The sequence below is a fragment of the Synchiropus splendidus genome, chromosome 9 (genome assembly GCF_027744825.2).
Source record: "Synchiropus splendidus isolate RoL2022-P1 chromosome 9, RoL_Sspl_1.0, whole genome shotgun sequence".
NCBI classification, from domain to species: Eukaryota; Metazoa; Chordata; class Actinopteri; order Syngnathiformes; family Callionymidae; genus Synchiropus; species Synchiropus splendidus.
Window position 1 is genome coordinate 9536903 of NC_071342.1, and position 27542 is coordinate 9564444.

The 27542-nt window shown below is 42.6% G+C and overlaps 1 protein-coding gene across 4 annotated transcripts; it reads right to left on the reverse strand.

Annotated features, from left to right (window-relative positions):
• Window positions 1-1633: 1633 nt before the first annotated feature.
• LOC128765291 (equilibrative nucleoside transporter 1-like) lies at window positions 1634-26873 on the reverse strand. Of its 4 annotated transcripts, none has more exons than XM_053875917.1 (13): window positions 26748-26873; window positions 10825-10918; window positions 10435-10516; window positions 9026-9195; window positions 8043-8182; window positions 7192-7326; window positions 5687-5784; window positions 5531-5612; window positions 5316-5389; window positions 5138-5246; window positions 4930-5015; window positions 3199-3398; window positions 1634-2385 (listed from the first exon to the last, which is right to left on the reverse strand). In XM_053875917.1, the coding sequence occupies exons 2-13, from the start codon at window positions 10851-10853 to the stop codon at window positions 2274-2276; spliced, it is 1317 nt and encodes a 438-aa protein (XP_053731892.1). In that variant the 5' UTR covers window positions 10854-10918; window positions 26748-26873; the 3' UTR covers window positions 1634-2273. The 4 variants fall into 4 exon arrangements, with proteins under 4 accessions (XP_053731892.1, XP_053731889.1, XP_053731891.1 ...); XM_053875914.1 differs by lacking the exon at window positions 26748-26873 and adding an exon at window positions 16094-16167; XM_053875916.1 differs by lacking the exon at window positions 26748-26873 and adding an exon at window positions 14375-14574.
• Between the last annotated feature and the right edge of the window lie 669 nt (window positions 26874-27542).

The following is a 27542-nucleotide window of genomic DNA, read 5'->3' on the forward strand; positions in this document are numbered from 1 at the left end:
AAAAAAAATGTTACAATTCAGTTTGTCTTTGTGCTCAGTGTTATTTAGGAGGAAAGCATGTATTCACAAAGCACGTTCATTGTACGTTTACTTGACCTGAGGATCACAACTGGACTGGACCAAAGCACTTTTTGTTGATAAAGGTGTTGCACATGTAGTGAAAAGTGCTTTCAAAAAGTGCTTTAATTTGAGCTTTCACTGAACTACTAGACGTGACATGACACAGAGCTATCTTAACTATCAACTTGGTTGTCGAGCGACCGCTTCTCTGTGGCGTTCACTTGACTCGTGTTCTGTGGATTTTTGACCTGATAAAAGTAGACTATATATGGCAGGCTCTTGTTTAGTATCAACTACGATGCTGGGCAATGTTTCAGTCAACAGTGTTACAGCAATAATTTAAACTTGCTCGTAATTCCATCATAGCTACGTGAAAATCGGAATTTTCCCTTTCAAATATTGTAGGTTTTTTTTTTAACTTTTATTGAAAAAACAAAATAAATAAAAGTTGACAATGTACAAGGAACAAATATCCTGAGATTGGGCCTAAACTTATAATATAAAATATGTGAGTCCAATAGAAAAAAGAAGAAAAGAGAAAGATCAGGGCTCAGATTGAATCTCCGATTAGACTGAAGACTGAAGGTCCCCGTCTTCTCTCAAAGAAACTGTACTGTTTCACCACACAGCTACAGTTTCTGTAGCTGTGTGGTGAACTGCTCCATTGAACAAACTTGTTGAATTTTGTTGTCCAACTGCATGAGCTTTATCTTTCTTGCTGTCATCAGAAGAAGATGTAATATAAATTCCTGCTCATAGGAACAACATACCAGTAGGAATAAAAATGGACCCATAGAAAGAGGTTCGCTTCAAGTAAATGATCCAATATTCCTTTCACATCAGTCCAAAAGTGTTTTCACAACGGGACAATCCCTGATCGCCAACAAGTCCACAGAACCTCCAGCACTTGCTGCTAACATATTTGGATTTTTAAAAAAATGGATGGAGTCCATGGTTTTTCGTTACCCCATCATTTTCAATTGAATTGAAGAAATGTCTATGTTTGTTGGTTCTTTATTGGTCTGATCCCAGTCAGCATGTTTATGTTATTTCATATTATTGTTAGTATATTGTAAGTATCTATAGTGGCCGCCTGATGACAGGATGATATTGCTTTTCAGTTGGTCACAAGTGTTAAGTATACTTCCCTCAAACAGCTGGTTGACAGGGAGAAGTTTCCTTTCAAAGGAATCAAGTCAAAGCCCATGTCCACCAAAGGTGGAAGGAACTCTATATTCCCACTGGTGGACATAACTGGACAATGGGACACCTTTCCTTTTAAATGTTTTTTAAACCTGATACCAGATTTTTAAAGAGTGTCTTTGACCCATACATTTGTAATCTCTATTTTTACTTAAGAAACAGGAGGCGTGAGAGGGAGACCCCTGGTCTGACCTGGTCATGACTCCTCCTGCAAGCCTGTCAAGTAGCATTAAAAGAAAAATATTTCAGCTTGACTCAGTAAAACCTGTAAATATATATATATATACAGTAAAATGTACATTTTCCTCATACATTTTAAGAAGCTTAAAGTCATGTAATTCCACGAAATGACCAGCAGATGGAGGCAAGCTCTTACAAAAACGCTTAATTTATTTTTCAACCGCATGGTAGTACCAGTTTCCAAAAGCTGGAAAACAAAGAAACGCGTACAAAACAAAAAAAATGTACAAGGCCTGTGTGGTTTAATAAAAAAAAAAATAAATCAATGTTTGCAAGAACCAGGTGAACGTCACAAGATATAAAACACATGAAATGGCAATGACTGGAGGATAAGAATGATCCTATCATGTCCATGTTTTCAAAAGGCCTCTTAGCAAAACTGGTTTTTCTGCATGAGACATGCAGAAACGACACACAGGACTAAAAGTTTGAGACAGCAGGAGATCACCAAATTCGTCTCAAAGTCGGTAACAAAATGGAGCTGGACAATAAAGGCGTTTGTTCAAGACTTCTCAAATTCCCATACTGTCATGTTTTTTGGCTTCATTGCAGTTGAAAATAAAACATTTTAAAGCAAGTGTAAAACAATGAATGGAACTACTGTCAACAAAAAGATGATTCCAATTGGAGTGACTGGGCCACAGGAAGTTTTCTCCACAGACGTTTTTGGGTTCAAATAGTTGAAGTCAGCGCTTTGAATGGACTGGGTCTCTCTGCTCGGTGAAGATGCAGCAGACTTGTGCTGTGTGATGACTTGCAGGCGTCTTGTTTCAGACCAAGGCTCGGCAGGCGAATGACAGGGCAGCACCCAGTGCCAACCCCAGCGACAGGAAGAAGGCCATGATGGCGCCGGCTGTCTCTGCCTGATGCGGCGGAACTTTCCTGCAGGGAGGAAGCAAACTCATCAGCGCCGACTGGAGCAGGTATCAACACGGTGTTGGACAATTGAAGACAGTTGATCATCAGTATTTAGATGAGGGGAATATTTAAGCTTCCAAACACTTTTCGTTCTAGGTGTGTGACCTGAGACAAGCCTCCGCTCCACCTTTCAAACTCCAGGTTATCACCAAATTCCTGTCAGTTTCTGGGAGTCACATTTGGGTTGACGTGTTCTGCTCACGAACAAACTGACCTCAGCTGAGAACGCCTCACTTACTCTGCCAAAAATCTGTGGCGCTTTATCTTGAGTAAACCACCGGAACTCCACGATTAACTCTTTCATTCAGAGCATCCTCATTCTCATTGATTTTGAGTTCCTCAAATGATGCTGTCAACAAGTACAACATATCCCAAGCCAAGGTGGAAAAGCCACCACAAATTTGGCACGTTTGTTGACATGGTACGTTGGGCTTGGATCCGACACACTGAGTTGAGATGATGAGTGACTTTTTTGGAGTCGACCATTTAGTGTGGAAATGCTGTTGGGATTACAGTGGTAATGACTGTTGCAGTCAGGCTTTTAGCTAGGATGTTGAAACAGGGCGTCCCCCATAACACAGGAAAAACTATCTTAGTCTTCCACAGTCATTTCACCTTTTTTTCCCTCTCTTTAATGAACATCAGTCAAAGAATAATCCACACCTCCTAAACGTCGGCTCTGACCGACAACAGAAGCACAAAGCAGCTCAAGTATCAGCCACTTTTCTATGGTATGGGATGGTAGGAGTGTGTGTGTGTGTGCATTTGTGTTCATACTTGGGTCCGAAGCACATGCAGAGACTGGCCAGGTATCCGTTGGAGAAGGAGAAGAGGATCATGAAGACGATGTACCAGGCATCATGGGCGAACCACACGTTCGTCCATGTGCGAGGCTCAATGTTACACAGCATGAAGAGCGGGATGAAGACGACCCGCAGACCCACCAGCACCGGGAGCCAGATGCTGTCTTTACCAGGCTGCAGGGAGGCAGAGAGGATTTGAAGCGGTCAGTAGGAGACTCTGGACATGTGACTGCATCTGAGAGGTCTGATCTGATGAGCATGAATATTCTCACAAGGTCCTGAAGCAGCATCACATGACTCTCAGACTTCTACAAACTCAATTAACCACTTGGGCCTTCACATTCCAACTCGGGTCACACGGCGTCGAGTAACTGTGCTCCGCTTGTACAAAATAAACTTTGTCAACTTGATTATGTCCTCTGGTGCGCACGGATTGGGACCATTACCTGCAGCACGGTCCGTACGACCACGCAGCGCACAGTTCTCCGAGGCCCCGAACTGAATGTTTCGTTCGAACCAGAGTGTGCTTTCATAGTGCAAGTCGCAAGGTCAGTTTCTCTCATTAGCACACTGTTGTGATGCCATCACTCAATGTAAAAACTTAAAAACTCCGGTCTTTGTTGCCAGTCTCTGCTTCTTCATGTAACTGCCTACATTCACGGTGAAATCCTGCCATGAAGTTTCACAAGCTTCAGGCTCTGATCCCAACCTAATACGTCATGTCCACATCCATTTAGCATCATATTTTATTACACTAGGGGCTACTTTTGTGGAAAACATTCTGTTTTTGTTGAGGTGGGAGCAAGGCCTTTATGGAAAAAAAATCGATAATAAAGTGGAGTCACACCAGAATGGAGTCAGTTTTCTTGAGTCGTCTACTTCAAATTATTAAGTGACTGTCACCAAGTGGATGACAGCAGGTAAGAAGAGACACAAACATCCATAAGGACGTGCGAGGGTGAAACTGTTATAAACTGTAAGTAAAGTAAAAATGTGATAAAGGTGAAAAAAAAAAAAAAAAAACGTGTTCTGGAGCAATAAATTGAGTCATCTTGGAGAAGACAGTTAAAAACGCTCCAAACATTCTGATCAAATGTTTAAACGCAGCAGCTGATCAAGATAAACATGAAGACGGCGCCAACATGAAGAACACTTCATTGCACAATCGTGTCCTGGAGGAGAGAGTCGAACATCACTAACTGTTGTCAGAGTCAGAGCATAAAACCTAATACTCGCCCCAACTAATTTGCACACCTTATAAGAAAGATTCAAACTAGCTCCACCTGAGTTGAGCTTAACACTTCGCATGCTGGTCTACGCATTATTTTACATGTTAACACATTTTTTGTTGAGCAGACATTAAATAAAACTGAACATATTTCCAAGAATCAGTCAAATTATGCATTCACTTATTCATAATTTGCTCATTGTTAATCTATTTAAGAGAAACAAGATCCGCATCAGATTTTCACATGAAGCTTCAGTGACGAAATATATGGGGAAAATATTTCCCTTTGATACTGACGCCATTTTGACTGAGACTACACCACATGTAGACGTCCAAAACAAGCAGCCGTGTCTTGACCTGCTGCCCAAGAGCTTAGCAGTGACCGTGTCCGCTCAGTTCAGTGAAGGTAAAGCTAGTAACTCAGAGCGAGGTGCCGACGAGGCAGGGCCCAGACATATTGACCACACCACTACTCACCCACATACAGACGGCGGTCAGACTGCGGCCAGCCCAGTCCATCAAGTTGAAGAGGAGGAAACATGACACCGGGATGAAATATTTGCCTGAAATGAAGGGCATGTATTTGATGGTGGATTCTACTCAAAGTTGCGCAACATTCTTGTAAAAACAAAACTTTACTGTCAGTTTTTTTACAACGAAAGTGAGCCACATAAGCCAAACTCACCCCAGGCACCGCCTTCTGCGACCACTGACTTTGCATCTGCTGTGACTGAAGGGAAGACGCCGATTGTGACGGTGAAGATGAAGCACACCGACAAGGCCATCACCCAGATCTGATGGGTCATCGACAGCATGATTGGTCAATAGAACTTGGCTCCTCAGAATACACCATTATTTGTTACCTGTTTAAAGATGCTGAAGACAGACGAGGACTGGTCCTCAACTGCACAGCTGGAGGGCTGCTTCTCTGAGTTCTCTGTAGACAGCGTTCATTTTGATCAAGAAGTTGCAGATAACTCCAGAAAGGTGATGCATTTGTGGAGCATGCAGTGAAAAACACTTTCACGGTGATCCACGTGTAACCACACCACAAATCCCCCAGGACAAATCTCTGTACCTTTTCTGAGAAGATCCATTTTGTTCTCCTCATCGGAGTTGGGTGTGGAGGTGCTTGACTCCATGTAGTACTGGAAAAACTCCTGTTGAAAAAACGTGACCATGTGTGAGCAGACCCATCAGATCCCCTGGAGTGGCAGCAGAGATCACGGCTCACCATCCTGGGCAGAGCGAGGTAGGCCACGATGGCCAGCACAATCACCACGCAGGCGGTGATGAAGTAGCCGAAGGCGCTGTCCCTCAGGGATGAGCCAGCTGTGGCCAACAGACAAGAGGAAACATGAGTTTTTATTCATTGATGACCTCATGACCAGATAAGAGAGGCAGGGTCAGTTATCAATTCTAAAGTGAGCCACGAACTAATGCCAAAACTGGTACTGGACCTGGAACTGGTGGTGGACCTAAGGAGGACCAAGTCTCCTGTGGATATGGTCGAGGACTATAAATATCTTGGGGTCCTCATAGACAATAAACTGGACTGGGCTTGGATCACTGAGGCCTTTACAAAAAAGGACAGAGTCGTCTCTACTTCTTGAGGAGGCTCAGGTCCTTCAACGTCTGCGGCACAATGCTGAGGGTGTTTTATGAGTCGGTGGTGTCCAGTGCAGTTCTGTTCACTGTGGTTTACTGGGGCAGCAGATTAACGGCGGCGGACACAAACAGACTCAACAGGCTCATCCGCAAAGCTGGTGATGTGGTGGGGTGAAACTGGACTCCTTGGAGACTGTTTTGGAGAGAAGCATGCTCCTGAAACTAAGGAGCATCCTGGACAACATCACCCACCCCCTCCATCAGCTCCTGGTCCAATACAACTGGACTCCTTGGAGACTGTTTTGGAGAGAAGCATGCTCCTGAAACTAAGGAGCATCCTGGACAACATCACCCACCCCCTCCATCAGCTCCTGGTCCAATACAACTGGACTCCTTGGAGACTGTTTTGGAGAGAAGCATGCTCCTGAAACTAAGGAGCATCCTGGACAACATCACCCACCCCCTCCATCAGCTCCTGGTCCAATACAACTGGACTCCTTGGAGACTGTTTTGGAGAGAAGCATGCTCCTGAAACTAAGGAGCATCCTGGACAACATCACCCACCCCCTCCATCCGCTCCTGGTCCAATGCAGAAGCACATGGACCAACAGACTGAGACTACCCTTCTCAAAGACTGAGCGCCCCAGGTGCATTTTCTTGCACACTGTATATTACTTTTTGCACTGTATAATTTTTTTTTCATTTCATTGTGTTATGTCGTGTACAGAACATGCTACAAACATAATTTCTCCTGGGATTAATAAAGTTTTCTGGTTGTGATTCTGAAAACAAATGTTACAGAGGTCAACTGTCCAATTTTGGATCTCCTCCCTTGTGGGACAAAGAAACCAGATGTGAGAATTAGGTCGAAAAACCACTGGTATTGAAGCTTCACTTAACTTCACTGACCACACACTGAGTCTAGTTAAGTGCCTGTGGTACATTTTAGCCCCTCATCTTCCATCAAGAATTCAGTGACTGCGAAAGTAAACACACAATTTTATATAGCTTTCATAAGTAAACAGAAGAATGAAAACTTGGTTTTGGTGTTGGCTAGTCTACGTCGATATCTGAGGATCCATGTTTTCTCTAGTTCTGACTATAAAGTTGTTGACTTGTGCGCAGACGTACTGGTCAGAGCGCAGATCATGGAGAAGGCTGCAAAGGTGCCTGCCAGTCCCTGTCCGCTCATGATGGGAGTCGTGTAGGAGGTAGGGAGAATCCCGGCCAGGCCAAAGAGACTCCCCTGAAGCACCGCACCGAAAGCTGCAGAGAGAAAAGAGGAAAATGGTGAGAGCACTTCACACAGGTTGAGCTTTTACATGCACCCAAATCAGTTTTGGACATTCAGGAATTTGCCACTAAGACACCTGAGCAACACCAAGATTTAAGCAACTGTAAATCCAAGCTGGGACGTGACAAACCCATGATCGATGTTGAACTGCTTAACATAGCAGAGTATCTACATATCTTTACATGGCTCTGTACTATGATACTTTTCTCCACATTAAACAAGGACAACAGCGCGTCCTCCAGTTTAAAGAGGACGTGCTGTTGTTCACAAGGCTCACAGAGTTGTGGGGGGGCCTTATTCCCGTGGCTCTGTGACGCATTAAAAATAAACTTGCGGAGTGACATTGCGGCTGTGTTCAGTATGACCTCAAAGAGCCTGTGTGTTGTTGGGCTTGGATTTTTCCCAACATAGATTTATGTTTGTGAACACACCACGACAAGCTTACAGTGGGAGTCAAACAGTACAAATCAGTCTTCACTCAGCTGTAGCGTTTGGGGAGACAGTTTTATTTGCTTATATTGCAGGAGCCTGTATGTGACTAAAATCCCCCGGCTAATAAAGATAGAAGGGAACTATATGGATGAGAGCTCAGACCACTGAAGATGAGATGGGTTTCAGGATGGTACCACACAAGTTCAGCGTGAAGCAGTGATACTGACTCTAGTACTGCAGCTGAATTTGAACTCACAGTTGATGCAGATGATCTTGATCATGGTCAGAGTGAAGAAGGGCACCGGTGCGACATCGACCTTCACCAGCACCGCCGTCAGGAAGAAAACCAAAAAAATGGCCGTCAAGCTGCCAGAGATACGCAGCTTCTGGGGGATTCTGAAGAAGTAAAGAGGAGGAAAAACAGGCTTTTTATATTGATATTGAAGACACCAACATGGTGCTCAGCTGTACACCGGCTCTGATTACTTCTACAGCCTTGAAGAGGTGAAACAGGGTGCACAAGTGACAAAACAAAAATGGCTTCTTTTGAAACCAAAGGTTTTAACGGTGTGTTCACGTTTAACCACAAATGCACAAATCCTGTTAAATCATGTCAAAAAATGTTATGTACGGCGTAAATATCTGAAGTGTAAGTCCTCATCAGTGGAGTTTTAGGACTTCCAGAGGCGAGTAAATATCTAAGACGCGCTGCAGTAAATGTAACATATAGAGCCGCAGGGGATGAAACAACAGTTGAAGGGACGACTGAGGAGGAAAACAGAGGCGTGAGGAACATGAATAGCATTCCTGGGTGTGTTTGTATAGTCAAAGAGTCCAACATGGTCAGGGTCCACCCCAGGACTCTCAATCCCTCTCTCATTAAAACAAACAGTGGGGCACATGGGTTTCTTTTTCCTCACAACATGATCAAGTTACCTGGGGAGACACATGAAAACTGAGGCCGAGAAAACTCAGACTTACTTTGAACGAATAGAATTGTGAGCTGATCAGAATTCATCTATTGATCAATATCACAGCCCGGTAAAGAAGCTGGTGCCAGATTATGTGCGCATCTAAGGCTGGTGCACTATGTTTGACTGAAGAACATGACTAGCCTTGGGATCAGAGCTACTTGAAAAGTTTGCAGAAGAACAGCCTCAATTTCTGGACTTTAACTCACGTGAAGACAGTGACTTGCAACTCGTATTCGTCAGCACATCTTTGTTGTGAAGTACCTACCTTTGGTGAATGAAGGAGTTCAGGCAGGTGAAAATCAGGAGGGGCACCATGGCACACAGCGTCATCACATTGTTGAACTTCAGTTCCAGTTCGTTTTTGGAATCCTGTACCGTGCTGTTAGTCGTCCCATTGAGATCAGTGGGCGGGTCCTTCAGGCGGCTGGTGAAGTACTGAGGGGGGCAAAGCACCCTTAGTTCCAGGTATCATCACATGTGCCAGAGAATGACACATGAATCCGGATCTGTAGCTTTGAAATGTTCACAGTCCCCAGGTTGATTTCATCACATGCTCATGTTTTCTACTCCAACGTTAGAAGGCAATGATACACCAATAGACCTGGGCAAAGTGAGGCTGCAGACATAATATTTTGTTTCACGTTCGTCTACATTTTTACATCAATCCTCTCTCTACCAATGTTTACTTAAATGAAGTACATTTAGAGAAAGTACATTTATTTGTTCAAATCTTTACCAAGATAATCACAGCTCAAACAACAAAAAAGAATGGTTAAATTAACCCTTTATTTCAGAATTTCCCAGTTTGTTTCATTCGTTGTTTTCTTTCAGTTTGACGTGCCCTCACAGCACTCAGTGTATAGTAGTGATGGGTAGATGGGGTTTCACAACACAGTACTGAAGGGTTGATGAGGTTTCATGATACAGTGTCCTGATTCTCTGAGGCCACCAGATGGCACTGTCTCCTGCAACATGTTTGGACTAACTAACTCAACGAAACCTCATAACATTTCTTAACAAAGAGTGCCATCTAGTGGCCGCGGAAAATGAGTCCACTGTTTCATCATCCCTGCAATACTGTTTCACGATAGCTCATCTACCCATCACTGGCATATAGTGTGGCCCTAAGGAAAGGTGTTTGCCCAGAGTTAGAATACAGCACAGAGCGAGATTATCTTCTATTACTACAGAAACATCACAGTAAGTAATTCGTGGCGAATATAGGTGGATTTTAGGTTGGCTGTTAATGATTCTGATAGTTCCTGAGCCCAGCGTTTGTGTGGCAGAAAGCACTGGTGACCCACGATAGCAAGGCCACATGGTTTACATGGTTAAGTTCTTCTGCTCTTCAGTTCTTCAGTTCATTCCTTGGGGTGAAACTCCACCACCGTAGAACTTTAACCTCTAAACGAATGCCAGCGGATTAAAGAGGATCTACAACTGTGAGGAAACTCCACCTGGCTGGAGTAAGGTCAACCTTCTTGACTAAAACCAGGTGGATTTAGCCAGCAAACAGATCATCTTTGTTGTCTTCAGGAGCTTGACCTTTTCAGAGCCTGACCTTTGAATATTAACTCTTTACCCCCGACTGGGCGTCTTTCTATCACTTCCATCTGTCTGGCTTTCAAAATGATCGCCTCATTTAACCGACATTCCCCGCCCACTCAGACGTACCATTGTCGCCGTCATGAAGAAGTTCCATGGTAGGAGGGTTCCCAAACCCAAGATGAAGAAGATGATCCAAACTGCATTGTATCTGACAAAGAGACAAAAGATTGTTTGCTTTGTCGAATCCATTCAAGGCATGAAAAACAAGCAAAACCCTGAAAATAATTCTTCCTGTTTAGGAGACAGGGCACAGGAAACAGAAGAACATTTGAGAGTGGCATGAAAGCATGTATTGTTTAGGAATATGATTCTTTCGAGTTAAGTATTGTTAGTACAAGTCATTACTAATCACGTAACAATACATTTCCCAACACGACATCACCGGATACGGACGATGTGAATCTAAAATGAGCGTACAAAGACTGCCTTTGTCTCAGACTCTGTTTAAACTCTTACTTGTCACGAGGTGTGTTGAGGGCCGTCATGGTTCCAGTGAAGCACTGAGGGGCGATGCGTGTTCAGTTAGGGCTCAGAGTGGGCGGCACCAGGCCTGAAAGACACAGATAACCGATGTTTACCACACTTTTGGAACATCACATGGCACACGCTATCTGACTGTCTCAAACCATCCCACTGTAAAACCATAATCATAACTTCTGGCCCACACAATTGAGCATAAATAAAAGCAACCAATCCGGAATTCAACCACTTTAAAGACCTTTCTTTTTATCCTTTCATGACAACTTTTGTGCATGTGCCATTTTGAAGCGTAGGTGTATCTACTAACGTCTGAAGCTCATTGACTTAACATTAAATGCGTATGATGTCAATCTAAGTGAATATAAAAGCCAGTCAAGATCCTGCACAATGAGATTAAGCACGCTTTAATTACATCTTAATTTCCTTAATTCACGCTGAGCCACATGACTCATACAATGTCTTGGAATGAAAGACACCACTGCGAAGAGTCTTTGGAGGCCCCACATTCCGTGCCTCACCACGCTAAACACATATCAGTGAGGTAATTCAATTAACAGAAAAAGCCATCAGAAGAGCTAACAACAACTAAGTCCACTCCAGGAATCACACAACGTACAGACGGTGCAGAATGGTACAGAAGGTCTTACTTCAGTCCAGAGCAGCGCCGTCCTCCCCTCTGGCAAATGCTCAACTCAACCCAAAGATGCTTCACTTTATAGCAGGAGGGAGTGAACACTCTGGAGTGAACTGTCTCTGTGACCGGCCCCTCTTCTTCTCTCCATCCCCCCTCTCATTCTTGTACAGCAGCCATGATCCCCCAAGTCCTCCCAAAACATTTTACTCTACATTCCATCGCATGTGGCGTATACAGGACTGTCTCAGAAAATTAGAATATTGTGACAGAGTTCTTTACTTTCTGGAATGCAATTATTTAAAAAAAACAAAAATGTCATGCATTCTGGATCCATTACAAACCAACTGAAATATTGCTTTTATTATTTTAACATTTCTGATTATGGCTTACAGCTTAAGAGAACTCAAAAATCCTGTCTCAAAACATTAGAATATCATGACAAAGTATACTAGTAGGCTACAACACCTGCAAGTGTTTCCTGAGCCTTGAAAAACACTCAGCTTGGTTCAACTAAATCACAAGTATGGGGAAGACTGCTGATCTGACTGCTGACCAGAGGACCGTCATTGACATCCTCCATCAGGAGGGTAAGACACAAAAAGACGTTTCTCAAAGAGCAGCCCGTTCACAGGGTGCAGTTTCAATGCACATTCACAAGAAGTCTGTTGGAAGGGGGAAATATGGCAGGAAACGCTGCACAACCAAGAGAGATAACCTCAGCCTTAACAGCATTATGAAGAAGAGCCGCTTCCAGAATTTGGGGGAGCTTCAAAGACACTGGACTGAAGCTGGAGTCCAGATATCAAAAGCCACTGTTCACAGACGTGTCCGGGAAGTGGGCCTATTCCCATGGTCAAGCCACTTCTGAACTCAAGACAACGGAGGGCTATGGAAAAGAAGGAGCAAGTTTTGTATTTCATTTGGAAGTCAAGGCGCCAGAGTCTGGAGAAAGGCTGGAGAGGAGCAAAATCCAAGTTGCTTGACATCCAGTGTGAAGTTCCCCCAGTCAGCGATGGTTTGGGGAGCCATGTCAGCTGCTGGTGTTGGTCCACAGTGTTTCATCAAGTCCAGAGGAAATGCAGCTGTGTACCAAGAGATTTTAGAGCACTACATGCTTCCGTCTGCTGAAGAGCTCTATGGAGATGATGATTTCATTTTCCAGCATGATCTGGCACCTGGCCAAAACCACCAGTAACTGGTGTACTGACCATGGCATTACTGTCCTGGATTGGCCTGCCAATTCCCCTGACCTGAACCCCATTGAGAATCTGTGGGGTATTGTGAAGAAGAAGCTGAAAGACACCAGACCCAACAATGCAAATGAGCCAAAGGCCGCTATCGAAGCATCCTAGGCATCCATAACACACAGCAATGCCACAGGCTGCTTGTTTTGCTGTTATAATTTCTTTCACTTGATCTGAGGAAATATTGTAATATTTTGAGATGGGAGTTCTCTTAAGCTGTAAGCCATAATCAGCTATATTAATTTAATAATAAAGGCTTGCAATAATCCAGCTGTAATGAATCCAGAATGTATGACATTTTTGTTTTTTTAATTGCATTACAGAAAATAAACGACTTAATAAATACTTATATTATATTATTATATTGTAATTTTCTGAGACAGTCCTGTATTTGGCCACAGCACACATGCCAAACCCCTGGGTAAAGTTGAGCTTGTGCTCGGGCCAAATCTGATGTTCTCCTAAACTGGCTGCCGTCTTTTCATTGTCGCATAATCTGCTGCATTTGCTTTGTTTTTGCTCAACAGGATCCAATTGTGGTCTCCTGTGGTCTTAATTTCCCCCTCCATTAGCCTTCATGTTCCCTCGACATCACCTTATTTCACACTTCATTTCATTCAAGATGCTCTTCAGTTCCATCCTCCCTCCGGCTTTTTCTCGTTTATTTTCTTAGCACGTCGCCTCACCGTTTCTTCTGTCCCCATCCAACCATTGTTTTACTGTCTGATTTCTGCACTCCCTAACCTCATACAATCTCTATCTCTGCATCCTGAAATAACAGAATAACTGACCTCACAGATGACTGACACGTCTTCTGCGTACACCTTGGCATGTGCTCAAACTAAACATGTACCAAACCCACATTGTCAGTAGGATTTCCCAAACTATCATCAACTCGCTTAGAGTTGATTCAAATGTTCCAAATATACAAACTCCAAAGCACTTTTTAATACAACTAAATATGTGCAGACGTTTATGACCCCCCGCCCCAATTGTATTCCCTACAAAGATAAACAGCTATTGATACGTGAAATTAAACTACATCTTTTAACTATAATCTCCTTTTTTTATCATGTTTTAGTAATAAAATTTCATTGTAAGACCCATTTTCTTCTGTCCATCTCACAGCAGTCACTGTAAATAATGTGACCCTTAAGAATATTTAATTGCCCATCCCTGGTCTAGAGTCAATGTTTTATGCACCTGAAATACATAATATCCCTAGGTTATCTTCCAGTGTATCTTCCAAGTTCACATGCCAGGTGCGGAATCAGCCACTTGAACAGGTCTGATACAGTCACTTTGTTAAGACCAGACCAGCATCTTCGCCACGCTCGCCAAACCCCACACAGCCAGCTCCACAGAGGGAGGGAGGGGCAACACCAGTGGATCAGAGTCACACACCATCAGAAATGTGTCACAAAAAATATACAAGAATGTTGACCAATAAATCTGGGCAGCAGATATATCGATACAAAACCTTGGGTATGTTTTATGTCTTTGTTGCTCATCCAATTTTGATTTATCAGCTCAGCGCCTCACAACAAGCAGAAAACACAACTTGGATGCAGACGTGGTTATGGTGGTTTTTGGTGTGTTTCTAACAGAAAAATACAGCTAGAAAGATCCAAATGACTGAACTAGTCACCTGGGAGATACTTGCTGATGACATTGGACACTTCTGGTGACAGATTTATGGACCTTCATTTCCTCCCAGCATTACTCTGTGATGGGAATACAGATAGAACTGGGGCCATAATAGTCATTTTATAGTTTTTGATTGATGGAATAGAGTAACTAAGCACTAATGCCGGTTTAAAGATTGAGTTTCATCTGTTCTCCCTGAGCTCTGCCAATGTTGATGGGGTATTAAAAATAATTCCGCCAGCAAAGGAGGCTGTATTGTCTTTTATCTTCACAGAACACCACGGGCTAAAGGCGGCAGACATACTCCTTAGCTTTGTGACTCATTATCACAACATCAAATGTATTTCTTTTTAAACTCTAGAGCCACACTTATGTAGCCTAATGGACGATAAGAATATTCACAGTGAAAAGACAAAATCAACAAATGAATGGCAAAAGATTTTACAACTTGATTCAGGTTGGAACCATATTAATATTACATTTTCACTAAGCTCGGATTATCATTATTTTCACCTATTATAACGTGGGTTTTAGTTATAATTTTATGGCGCTCCTTTATTTTACTGTGTTTGAACAGCTCGTGTCAACTGTCGATATGATACTTGTACATTGAAACTGATCAACACAGCAACTTGTGAGGAACTCCTCTGAATGAAAATAAATGTACTTAACAGAATAGGTGACAAAAGAGACCGCAACAAAGGGAGGATAAAAGGTTTCCAAAACCCATTGTCATTTAACAGACCCCACCCCTCACCACTCAAAATGCTTTCCCGCCAACAAAGGCCATCAGGCAGATGCTTGAATTGACTCAAGCGTAAAACGTAATGATGACTCTCCTCGATGAGTCACAGACTTGGTTAGTTCCTTCCTGCCCCCACAAGCCATGCTTTACCAGTCGCGTCACCGAGCAAAAGTCCCCAGCAAAAAGAGATTCTTGTCAACCCAGTAGCTGTGTTGGCGTCTCAGCTGCTGTCTGGAAACAAAGCACCCATTTTCAAGACTCCACAAATAGCACATCCACGTGTGTTTCAGGACAGCAGGGCAACAGCAAACCAACTCAGTTCACCTCAGTGAAGTCCACTCAAGTATGAATGGGTGTGACTTGCTGAAAAACATGACTGATCTGGGAACTAAAAGAGGCCAAGTAACTCAAGACACGCAGGCGTGTTGCTAGCATCATTGGAATCGGAGCTGAAAACCACGTGGTCGTCTATTGATCTGTCACCGGTTCACCCTGAAATATCAGCGCCAAGAACGAGGATCCGAAATAACACAGTAGAATCAACGTTTCGACAAGGGAGGTCACCGACTACCGTTCGTCTTTATGTTGTTATTCCCGGGGAATAAATATACGACTGAGTGAATGTTTATCCTTCATTTCGGAGCCGCATCACGCACGTGTGCGGTGTCTTGACCACCGGACGTAACGCTGGAAATTGGCGCTTAATTCAAGCCGTTGACGCGCCACATTTTTTTAAACAGAAGCCGTGAACAATGGATGAATTAGAATCACAATAACATTCGGCATGGTGTAAGAAACGCCACCTTAATACACATTAGATTCTAATTCAACAAAGAACGCCGGTCGTTTTGAGCCACATATCATCGGCAGCAGGAAACCCTCGTGAAAAAAGGCACATCAACAACAAGTGAGGAGTTGTAGTAGAAGAAATGCAGCATCCAGTGGTGTGAATAAAGCGCGTTTAGAAAGCCTTACCGTGTCATTACAGGGTGATGGTCGTGTGCTCTGTGTCTCTGGCGCTCATGGTGAACCGCTCTCCGAATGGTGCGTTCATGACAACCACGGAAAATTCAGTGTTGAGTACATCGGACTTTACAAATCGGCGTCAGTGAAATTTGTTTCTCCTAAAGGTATTTTGTATATTTTCATCCTTCTGTCAAAGCATAGAGTAAAAACTTTTCAATTAAACTTAAACAATCAATGGACTGGTCTTTTTAGGTTGCCCGAGCTTTCATGAAAGCAGCAGCGTGTCGTCATTTGAGGGACGGTATAAGCTGTGGAGTCGATTCGATCCGCGCTGCAGTGGTCCTGTGTTGTTGTGTTATAAACTTTAGACGGAAGGGGTTCTAGAAAAAAAAAACTAGCTAGTTCTTGGTCACGTCAAGCAGTTTTGTTGAGTTAAAGTGACTTTGTAATTTGACTTTAAATGTATATGTACGTCATTTAATGTGCTTAACATTTAACAAATTCCAGTATAAGTGCTTTTTTGACATAGTTTTCGACTCCACTACTATGATTTAATTTAGATCGTGTCTATTTGGATCATCTAAATCAACACCGGACTGAATCTAGCCACAAAACAAAGCGCAGCAGAGTTGTGCATCATGTGCGTTTCAGCTTCAAGGTTGATGCTGACTGTGCCTCAAGTCAAGGACTGAGCTGCACTTTGGAATGCAGTGAGAGGAAGCAGTGAATCTCAGTTGTTTTGTCTGTGTAAAAACGTAGACCTGTAAGGGGGGGAAAAAAATCTCATTCCGTATCCTTTGACCAACCACCTGAGAGAAGTAACACCAGTGTGTCATTCCATCACAACACGGAGGCACCACGAAGTTGTTTATGGTTAGCCGCGAGTGGCTCTGGAAAGACCAAATGTTCCCGTCTGCTGTGCACTGTAATAGTCCTGGTAGACGCAGGCATCCACACCCTGTCTCCCCTCAGTCTAAAAAAAGCATTCTGTGGTTTTGGATGGTCACCTTCTTAGACAGAGTTAAGGCACCACAGCATGCTTGCTAACGTCTACTCGACAAACAGAGAAGGATCAGTCCTTCTCTGGGGGCTTCTGTCTCCGAAGCAGTGAAGACTGAAGTTGCAACAGTGGTGAGGTTCAGCGTTTTTCAAGAGGTTTGCTTGGAAATCCACATAACAAAGCAAACTTAATGAGGTGAAAGCAAATATGTCCTTGCAGTGAACGTGTTTCGGAGGATGATGTGGACTTTGGCAGTCAGAGTGGAAAAGCAAAAGCTTTTACTTTTACTAGTGAGGCAGAAAGGAATGATGAGCCAATAGAAGAGAAACAGAGAAAACTCTTCTTTCTGTGAGGTGTCAACAAATAGTTTGGGTCTAAGCTAGGAGGATGATCTGCAACCTGACAAACCTAAGGGATTATACCTAATGCAATATGATCAGACATGGAACTTTTTTCATGCAGGAGTTCTGTTACACAGCATTTTGACGGCACCTTTACAGTCACAGTACAGCTTTGAGAGTTTTCATCACCAGACACTGTGTAGTGAGGGTCGTTTTTATTGCGTCCTATCCATTTCATTTTTCTCGCTCCTCTGGTAATGGCACACGGCTGGAGCTAATCTACACATAATCGGCAGAGCTCTTTTAAACACCTGGGCTCCAGCAATGTGTGCCACATCGACTCCATTTGTATTGAATTGACCTTCCTCATTTGTTCTCTTGTTCACTTCCTCCTTTTCTGATCCCTTGGTTTTTCCTGGTGCCTGCTTTCGTACAGGTGTATTTTTGTTTGGATTTCCATTTTTTAAAATTTTGTTGTGTCTGATCACCATGTTTCTATTTTCAGATTTACATTTGTTGATCTCCTGGTTCGGTGACGCTTTCTGTTTGGACTCCATTCGATTATTTTATTTTGATTGAACTAAAATTAAGATTGTACTTGCTCCTCTATCCTATTGTCTCCTTGTGAGTCTTCTATCAAGTATTTGGGTTCCGCTCCACTCGGCTCCATAACAGAAAAAGAAATGTTCCATATATTGTTTAAGCTATTCGCCGGTGTATAAAAAAAAACCATGAAAATAAACACTGGTTTTCGGGGTGAAACTGCTATTACACACGTTCCTATGATGCTACCTGGCTCAATTGTCTTACCACATCTTATCCTCTGAGGTGTGAGAGCCCTGATCATTGACTTCAATCATTCAGGTGAAATTTGTTCAATATTTACAATCAAAACTCTTCATGTATGGTGTGAGCCAACCGTTACCACCTTGAACTGTGACGTGGAACAGAATATAGAGTAGAATTACGAAGCATACTGACTGAGAAACAAGACATTTTCTCAACAGCAGAGCTGTCTTCATGTGTGGGCTCTCTAATATATAAATAAATATATAATAATATAATATAATATATATAATAAAGACCTGTTAGGCTTGAGAAAATCCTTCTGTGTGTACCCCACTTGACACACAAAGTATCTTAAATAAGGTTAACAAAGTCATTGAAAGCAGCTTATAACAATGCACTCACTCCTATAAAAATACAGGAAGCTTGAAGGATATTTTTCTTTAATGCATAACAGGCATTTCTATTTCGGGAGACAATTTCCATGCCATCAACTTTGCCTTCCTGCGGTGCTATTTTGGAACACGGATACTGGATAAAACAAGCAAACACCAGAGGTGTCTAATTTAAGAAAAACCTTGTGAAGTTGGTGGCATAAAAGGGACTGTAGGGGGCATAAGCTGGAAGTAACCTCCTGACCACATAGTGAGATTTAAGAGGAGAGGAATTCCAAAGGATGGCCTCTTCAACCCTTAAGTTAAGTAAGAGATTTAAACAAATCCCATTTGAGATGAAGAATTTTAAAACATGGCTAAACTACAAGGGATTAAGACACGGGAGTCGAACAAAGAGAAAAAAAAACATTCCCAGGGTGGTCTGAGATTGTTCAAGCCCCAGTTCTTTAGCGGACGATTCACATTCCCAGAAGACTGTGACATTCTTAGTAGATAGTAGACTTCAGTGAGACAGAGACTCTGTATTGTGTGACCTTTCCAGCCAAGAGACAATGGCTTGTTCTTTATTCAACAGCTAGATTTAAGATGGACTTTCGCCACCCATGGGTTTGGCTCTTATTGTACTTTGCAAGTAGATTCTTGAAAGGTTTTTTACTCACCTTCTTCCATCCTACCTGACAGCATTACATAACATAGTGTGCATCCAACTGATGACTCAATGCATTATTGCTCACACGAGTCCAAGAAATGGCTGGGTCCAACGCATGCTCACTCCCAAGGCGTCACATATTGATCATTGTGGACCTTGGGTCCAATGTTGACGCCGAAGTCAGCCTTATGCATTTCAATAGATTCAACTGTCAGATTACCACTTAGACGGAGTCCATTAATCCTCTTCCCTGCATGACAGTGGTGTCATATTTGGAACAGAAATTGCTCATCCTGTGCCATGCGACACGCAAGTGATGACCATTCACCCAGCTCATTCTAAAATCTGATCGGACATTTAACCACAGAAGGTTCAGCGAGCAGAGCTGAGTCTGAACACACTTAACTTTCACACTTTGACTCCATGTCCATGTCAGCACGAGTGTGTATCTCCATCAGATACAGTGCACCTGGTGTGATCTGTCGAGTTCGACCTGTCACCTGTCTCCATACATCTGATTCGCTTGCAGATACTCTTGTTTGTTTGCATTCTTATGGGGATTCTGTCACATTTCTGTCAGATTTCTATCGTGGTCTTGGTCGACCTGTTGACCCAAACTAGAAAATAATTTTTACGGTAGCATTTTTTAAATTTGCCACAAACATGTTTTTGATGTCTACAGTACTTCCATTTGGCATTCAATCTTCTCATTTTGAGGACCATTACTCAATTGTTTCTGACAGAAAAATATATGCACAAGTGTAAAAGCCATGGCTGTTTTCTCCTAGAGGCTTTTGTCTACTTGACTTTTTGAACACATACTTTTGGACACTGGAGTCATTGAAGTTCCAATACATTCCACAAGCACTCTCTAGCTGAAGGGCTAGAGCAGATGATGCTCCCTGGTATTGTCCTTAGGGCAGAGGGTGGTGAGCCCAAGCGGATGCTTAGACCTCTTAGAGACATCGCTTCCACTAAGATCTCTTCTGAGCACTCTGTGCGTGGTATACTCCCCATGTTAATCATCTTGGCCAAATCAAGTTTTTTTGAAGAAATCATACTAAAAACACAATGTTTAAGAGGGAATAGTTACTATTTTATTAGAAGAAGGGGTCATGAGGGTCGCACGTAGCCAGCAGTGATTCCGCCTGCTGCCCCTTCTCAAGCTGCCGCTCGACCACTTGCTCTGGTTCCAGCACTGAATGTTTAAAAAATAGAGCCGAATTGTCTGGGCTGTATTTTTGTAGTGTGTGCGTCACTGTTTGTTTGTGCATCAGTTAGAGCGCCTGAGTCCTCAAGTGTCTTACAGAGTTGTTGCAGCTGGAATTGGCCGAAACTGTGACCTTGATGCATCGTTGTTGTTAACTGATCTTTACAAGACTAATAAAAGACAAGATGAGAGGGAATATGATGCAGATGTTGTTAGTCAGTAGAAACAGTTGTGTGTTATTGCCAGGTTCTTGTTAGCCTCATGACGTCAACTGAAACATAATATTGAAGACATATCGTACATTACATTAAATATAGTTACATCCGCTCAATATGACTGTTTGATTTGGAATGGCTTCGGACACTGATGTATGAGGGTTGTGTTTCGCTAGTCTCTTCAGGTTTTGTAGTTTGTTTTTGCTGTGAAGAGAGCGAATGAAACCAGAATGAAATGCCATGTATGAATGTACATACATACATCTTCAGTTAACTACTGCTGTTCAGGGTGGCAGGGGAGCGCTGGAGCCTCCGCCAGAGGTCACTGGGTGAGAGGCGGGAACACACCCTGGACAGGTCACCAGTCCATCGCAGGACACACATTTGCATTTGCACCTTTTTAAGAGACTCAAAGGGTGTTAAACCAGAGAATGTCTTCTTTATTCAGGAATGACTTTATTACTCAATATATGATTTTTTTTCCAAGTAAGCAACAGAAGATGTTTTATTTGAGCAGATTATTTTTGAATTATTTTCTGCCCTCAAAAAGAAAAGTGAATTCATGAAGATGGATGAATTGTGCAGACATGAAATAGGTGTGAAATGTTCAACATGGCAGATCATATGTTCAGATGTGAAGCAAAACTTACATCTGTTGTGGAAGGTGCCAGCTTAATCACTGTCTCGCTGTACATTTAAATTCAAAATACTCCAGACCAGACCAAACACACTGTGAAGGCTTTTTTTCACACTCCACAGAACAAGGAATGAGGAAGGCATCAAATCTGATTTCGTCCTGAATTCCCCTCAGCAATGAGGGTGAACAAGAAACTTGTGGTAATACGTCACAAGGGTGTTTTACTACGGTGGTTCAGCCACGCTCTCCTCTAAAGTCCCACATGTCCTTGTGACATGTATACACTGTTCTGCTGCTTGTACTGTAGCTAACACTCTACTATCACACTGTAACACATTTACCTCTTTATTTGGGACACACCATTATTGTTTTGTGGTTTTAAAAAGTGAAGCAGTATTACTGGGATAAACACACACGTTATGTTTATTCAAAATAGAACGATAACCTACAGGTGCTTTGATGTCACTGGGGTCAATCTGGGAATTTTAGATTTGAATAGGGGAAATTTTGGTTGTGATGGCAGCATGGCAATGTTCAAGACAAATATTTGCAGACTATAGGTCGATACCTTTTTTCCTCATAGTCTGAAACCTGCGGCTCATACGACTATGATACTAATATGTTTTTTTATTCTTCATACCACCAAAATATTGAGACTCATCACATTAAACAGATGAAATCACATCACGCAAAATGTGCCAACCACCAGTTATGGTGGTGGAACTTCGGACATGCAGGCGAAACAGCACATTTTGAGTACTTTAATGTGAATAAAAGATGTGAGGAGTTCATGATTTAACTTCACAACAGTTTGTTTCATGAGTCAGTCTTGATGCTGGACTTGTTTTCTAAACTAGTTTTGAAGTGATCCTCATGCCCGGTGCGACTAATATTCCGGCGCAGTAAACGTGATAGACATTCAAAGTACACAGTGACAGTACAGTCATACAGCCAACACTGTTGAGTCAACGACACCAGAAAAATGAATGTCATAACAAAAAAAGGAATGTTGGAAATCACAGAACGTCTCTTTCCCCATGAATGAAATTAAACATACAATGTCGATTTTGGAGAGAGGGGTCATTAATTGTATAGTTGGGCACCGTATCAACAAATCGGTCAGTGAAACATGTCACTTGCTATGCATTTTATCAATGTGGTTAAATCAGTAAGTTGGCAGTCAGCGACCAAACAAACCGTTCAAGCTGATTCATATCGGCATATATCGGCACTAACACCCAAATTTGCAGAAAGATTTGAGGTGACTGACCGTTGTTAACAAAGCTCCTCGCCATACTCTAGCAGAGTTAATCACTGTAATAACATGAGCGCGGCTACAGTATTACACACTCTGCAAATGTTCCTCCCTGAAAAATAAATAAAAGTCTCCTGTGGCTGAGGGTTGTTGTGTGAAACAACAAAAAAGAGTGCGGGTGAGTTAGTCTGAACTTCTGAAATGTTAGATAAAGTTTATTTGGTTCAATGAATTCAGTTTAATTTCCTGCATAGCAGGTTGAGTTGCGTGACGATATCATTCCTCTTGATTGAGCGTCACGTCCTCGTCGACCTCCGATATTTGCTCAAGGAAAATGGAGGCACGTGGACTTCCGAGCGCCCACCATCGATCTAATCGAGACGCTTGCGTTTACCAAGGTTTTGATGGTGTTAGCCACAAACGGTCGACAAAAGAGGAGTCTCTAAATATTTGCTTCCATCTCAAGCAAGACGACAAAAGGCAAATAAGTAGTCTTGATGTCACTGTTACTTTGAAGAAAAAGGCAAATGAGAAAAAAAACAAAGCATTGCCTTGTGAATCCAAGTGTACGGCTCTCAGTGCTATTTGCCAAAAACGAAATAAGTTGTGAGTGCTTATGATGCCCAGGTTGAGGGACTAGAAATGATCAGGTCAGAAATGAGCACATGAAGGGACAGCTCACGTGGAGAACATTGAGGGCCTGACTCAGATGGTTTGGGAACACCCAGAGGAGTGACAGTTGACATGTCCAACACTGGATGTTGGAGAGGCACATACCAAGTATAGGAGGGAAGAGGAAGACAACTAGTGAGGTTCATGGGCGGCAGAAACAAGGATGATAGATCTGACTCGGGAGGATGATCAAAGTGTGGGTGGGTGACTGGCTCTGGCAACCTCTGATACGAGACGCAGCTTGAGAATTGTATTTGAAGAGTTAAAATGGTAGTGTGGATCCAAAAAACTTGCAGCAATATTCTGAAGGCAGAGGAATACCAAAGGAATCTTTTTTTGTCCATTTGGCAGCTGTTGTATTTGTTATGTTTGCAGCTACTGGAGCGGCATCTTTTCATCCCCGTAAACATGTACACAGACGTGCGTGGAAGAATTCAGATTCTCACCCACAAACATGCTTTAGAAACGTGCAGTCTCTTGGACAAAAGAAACAGAAACGTGACTCACTTCTCCAACAGGCGTGCGCACACAGGCACATGACAGGAATCCTACATTCAGCCGATGTTTTCTTTCGTGTTTGGAAATTAAGATGAGATGACTTGTGTCTCAGTTAGCCAAGATAAAAGTGAAACTGGAAAAATAACTGGATTTTATAGTGAGTGGCTTTTACTAAAAACAACTGTTTTCTTTTTTATGCCTTTTATTTATTCAGATTTCATCTTGTTTTATCCTTAAATAAAGTATATTTTCTACATAGACTTTATAGACGTAAACTCACACGCCGCGCTCACACATACCCTTTACACAGGCATGCGTGGATACATACTGTACATTCGGTCATGCTGTCAGACTTATTTTGCAAGTGTGTCCAACAAAGTCAAACCCTACTGAATAATCAGGCTTTTTAATAAGCTTGCGACTTCATTTCTAATACCTGGTCTGGACTGAGTTTTGACTTTTATCAAAGACAAGTAGTTTGTCTACAAGTTCGTCGCCAAGTCCACCAGACTGGTGAGAAGAAGCAGCTTCAAACAAACCTCCCGTCTGAGCTAAGAGATGGAGTGTATGTGCTCACACTGAGAACCTGCACCGAACACTTATAACATGATCCTGCAGTGATTTTTAGCTCCCGAGGCTCTATTCTGAGAGCTCTTTCATGCTGACCCCTGCAGCGAGTGTGTGGGCAAGAGTGTGAGAGGAGGAGCAGGGATCCCACCCTGTCACTGGCTGGAGTCGCCTCATCCCAGACTGTTTTCAAATCCAGACCCTTGTCCCAGAGTAACACCCGAGCCAGTTCTTCTTTCAACTTCCTCTACAGCTATCATAACACGCACAAGGGTTCGCAAAACACCACATCAAAGATTGTTAAAATTTCCTCTCAGTGCCACTTGTATTGATACAAAGTGAACCAAAACATTTTCAAGAGGCGTTTAAAAACCTTGCTGTGACAGTCTCTCTACATGACAGGTAGTGGGGCTGTGTCAACCTTAGACATTTTCAGAACAAAGTCAGTTAAATGTGACACATGGAGACATTATGTTGTTACAACCTTATCAACCTTCACAATTGAGTTTCCAAAGAAACCAAGCTGTCTGAGGTACCTTCATGCGGCATTACCACAACTAGCTACATAACTATTGTTGCACTACTGGAGATTGGTCTTGGACTCGAGACCACTGTTTTAGGGTCTCGATCTTGTCTTGGTCTCTAATGCATTTTCACTCGGTCTTGAACTGGGCGAACTCAGGATTACTATTCTAGACCGGTCGAGACCGACAGAGAAAACTGTCATAACTGGTAAAAGACAGATTCTGGCTTTTGTTCAGTTTCCTTGTCTTTATCTGGGGTCTCCAACTGAGCCACAAGAGGGCCACAGTGGGTGCAATATATGTAGATCAGTTTGAGACTCCTGATATTAACTGTCTTGGTGTCAGTCTCAATACTCTCCAGTCTCCATAATGGCTTGGTCTCGGTTGGTGGGGTCTTGACTAGAAGACTATGCATAACTAGTAACTAGTTACACAGTGACCGAACCAGTGCCTCGGCATGGAGCTAAGACTCAACCACGATAATATAAACCTGGCGGAGAAGCGTCAGACCTTTATCTTAACATCATTCATGGGATGGGTGTCATCACAGAACGATTTATCCAGGTACCATATGGTTATAGAAAGGTTCATAATGGACCTGAAAATAAACGTCAGCTGGCAAAATGTGATTCAACAGACCAGCTCACATTCCTTCTCTGATGCGTGCGTGGGTGGTTCATTGTTTCAATGCGCAGGTGTGACGAGGAACGAGTTTAGCAGGAAGCCAATGCTGACATGAGATCTGTTGGACCGGACAGAGGCAGCTCCATCAGTGTCAGGATTTGAGTTATTGATCCATTTTACTCACACCTTAAGCATTTTCATTTTCATGTTCAAATGGAACTTGTTTGTGTGTTTTACAATGGCACTATCATTGAGACTAAATGTTCGGGACACATTTTTGACATTTTTTTTAGCCTGTCTAATGTAACATAAAGTCATTCCCGATATTCTAGTTACTCGAAGTAATAATTACAAGTGGCCTTCAATGACAAAGTTATACGTACACAGAAGGTCATTGTGTTTGTTCAGATGAGTGAAGCTGGCCTCCTCACTGTCACTCCCAGTCTGACTCACTATGCAAAACCTTGGCTTGGTACAGCTAAAACCTTCTAAGTCCACAGGATAAACACAGCTCAAACCAAGTCCAGAGTAGACGTATGTCACGTTGAACCAACTAAAACACACTCTACTACTGAAGTAGCATCATGGCGGAGGTTTTCACTGCGATGGTCCCGCTGATATTTACTCACATTGTATTATGATATTGCAAAATGACATTAAAACTGTGCCATCAGCACATTGTCTACATTGACATCTAATACAGAAGTGGCCTTTCCTCTGTGACAAAAAGGTTGGGTCTCTTGATAAAACTCACACAATGATGCAAATGTTGCATTAGCATGTCCACACTGCTGGTCTTTCGTCAATATTATCCGCTGCCTTTTTCCGTCCTCCTTTCTGTGCACCTACAAGGTGATATCCACCCGACACCTTGGCAACATGTTCTCCTTTGTAATTACAAACGTATGCCAGAGATAGGATTAGAATGTGTCACCAAAACACTCATACTTCATGTGGCCAAGGATGTCAGAACAGGGAGGAGTTTTGGGTCCGAGCGTCCAGCAACCTTTCAGCTGCTCACAACATATCAATCAATATCGACAACAAATGTGGGTCAGATGGAGAACTAAGAGGGCCACTGTCAGGGACTTCAGAACTGTCTATGAAGGTCACTGAGGCACCTCACCATTTGACCTTGCCCCTTTTGCCTCCAGTATTCTGAAAGAGATATTTAATAGCGAATACAACCATGCACACTGAACGCGTCCTTAACCACTGTGACCTTCACTCTGGATCTAATCTTGTTCGCTCGTGTGTCAGCAGAAAAAAAATATCATAGGACTCACTTACCTTCGCACAAACAGCTTCCGCTTTCAAATGAGAAAAACATTTGGCAGGAGAAAGATGCGAATCTTGGTGTTTTCTTTTGTGTATGTCAGCAACAAAACTCTGCACAATCATCCAGCATGTGGGGAGAGACGGGGGGAGGTGAGAGTTGCAGGGGGGGGAGGCAGGGGTGACAGACTACCACAAATAGCAAAGTGGCTCCGTTTGATCACCACAATAATCCTCATGTTGTAACAAATCATGTGCTCGGGGGAGAAAAAGCCTGCAGGAAGTGCGGGAATTTGTGTTCCACTTTCATTATCAGAAAAGTATATATGATCATACAAGAGTTATGGGATCAGAACTGAGAATTCCAAGGAATCTAAATGCACCAGAAAGCTGCTGCTTTATGTTGTAATATGACTGGCATGTCTTTAAATAAAAGAGAGCAAGAATTGAAGGGATTTCATTGCATAAATGAAACATGGAAAAAGATTTAAAGCCCAGTTGCAAATAAACACATTACATGTCATGTCCTCAAGTGTAAAAAAAAATAGCCCCAACAGAAAATATCAATTCACTCAAATACAATGCTTTTTCAATCACTATTTTTTGATGAAATATTGCAATACTATGTACACGATATTGTACTTCATTACCAGACTTTCCCCTTAAAATGATGGTTCTTATTACAATATATCACAATGTACCGTATCACCACTCCTGCCAATGCACAGCCCTACAACCCAATATGTCTGTCTTTTATGTCTGAGCTATCCAAGAAATAATCCCCCAGGAAGTGGACCATGTCACTCCTTA

Coding starts and splice junctions, on each gene's coding strand:
- LOC128765291 (XM_053875917.1), bottom strand. CDS start 10,853: ATGACGGCCCTCAACACACCTCGTGACAA. Junction 7,327..8,042: donor CAAGATCATCTGCATCAACT/GTGAGTTCAAAT, acceptor TTCTCTCTGCAG/CTTTCGGTGCGGTGCTTCAG. Junction 5,785..7,191: donor CATGATCTGCGCTCTGACCA/GTACGTCTGCGC, acceptor TGTTGGCCACAG/CTGGCTCATCCCTGAGGGAC.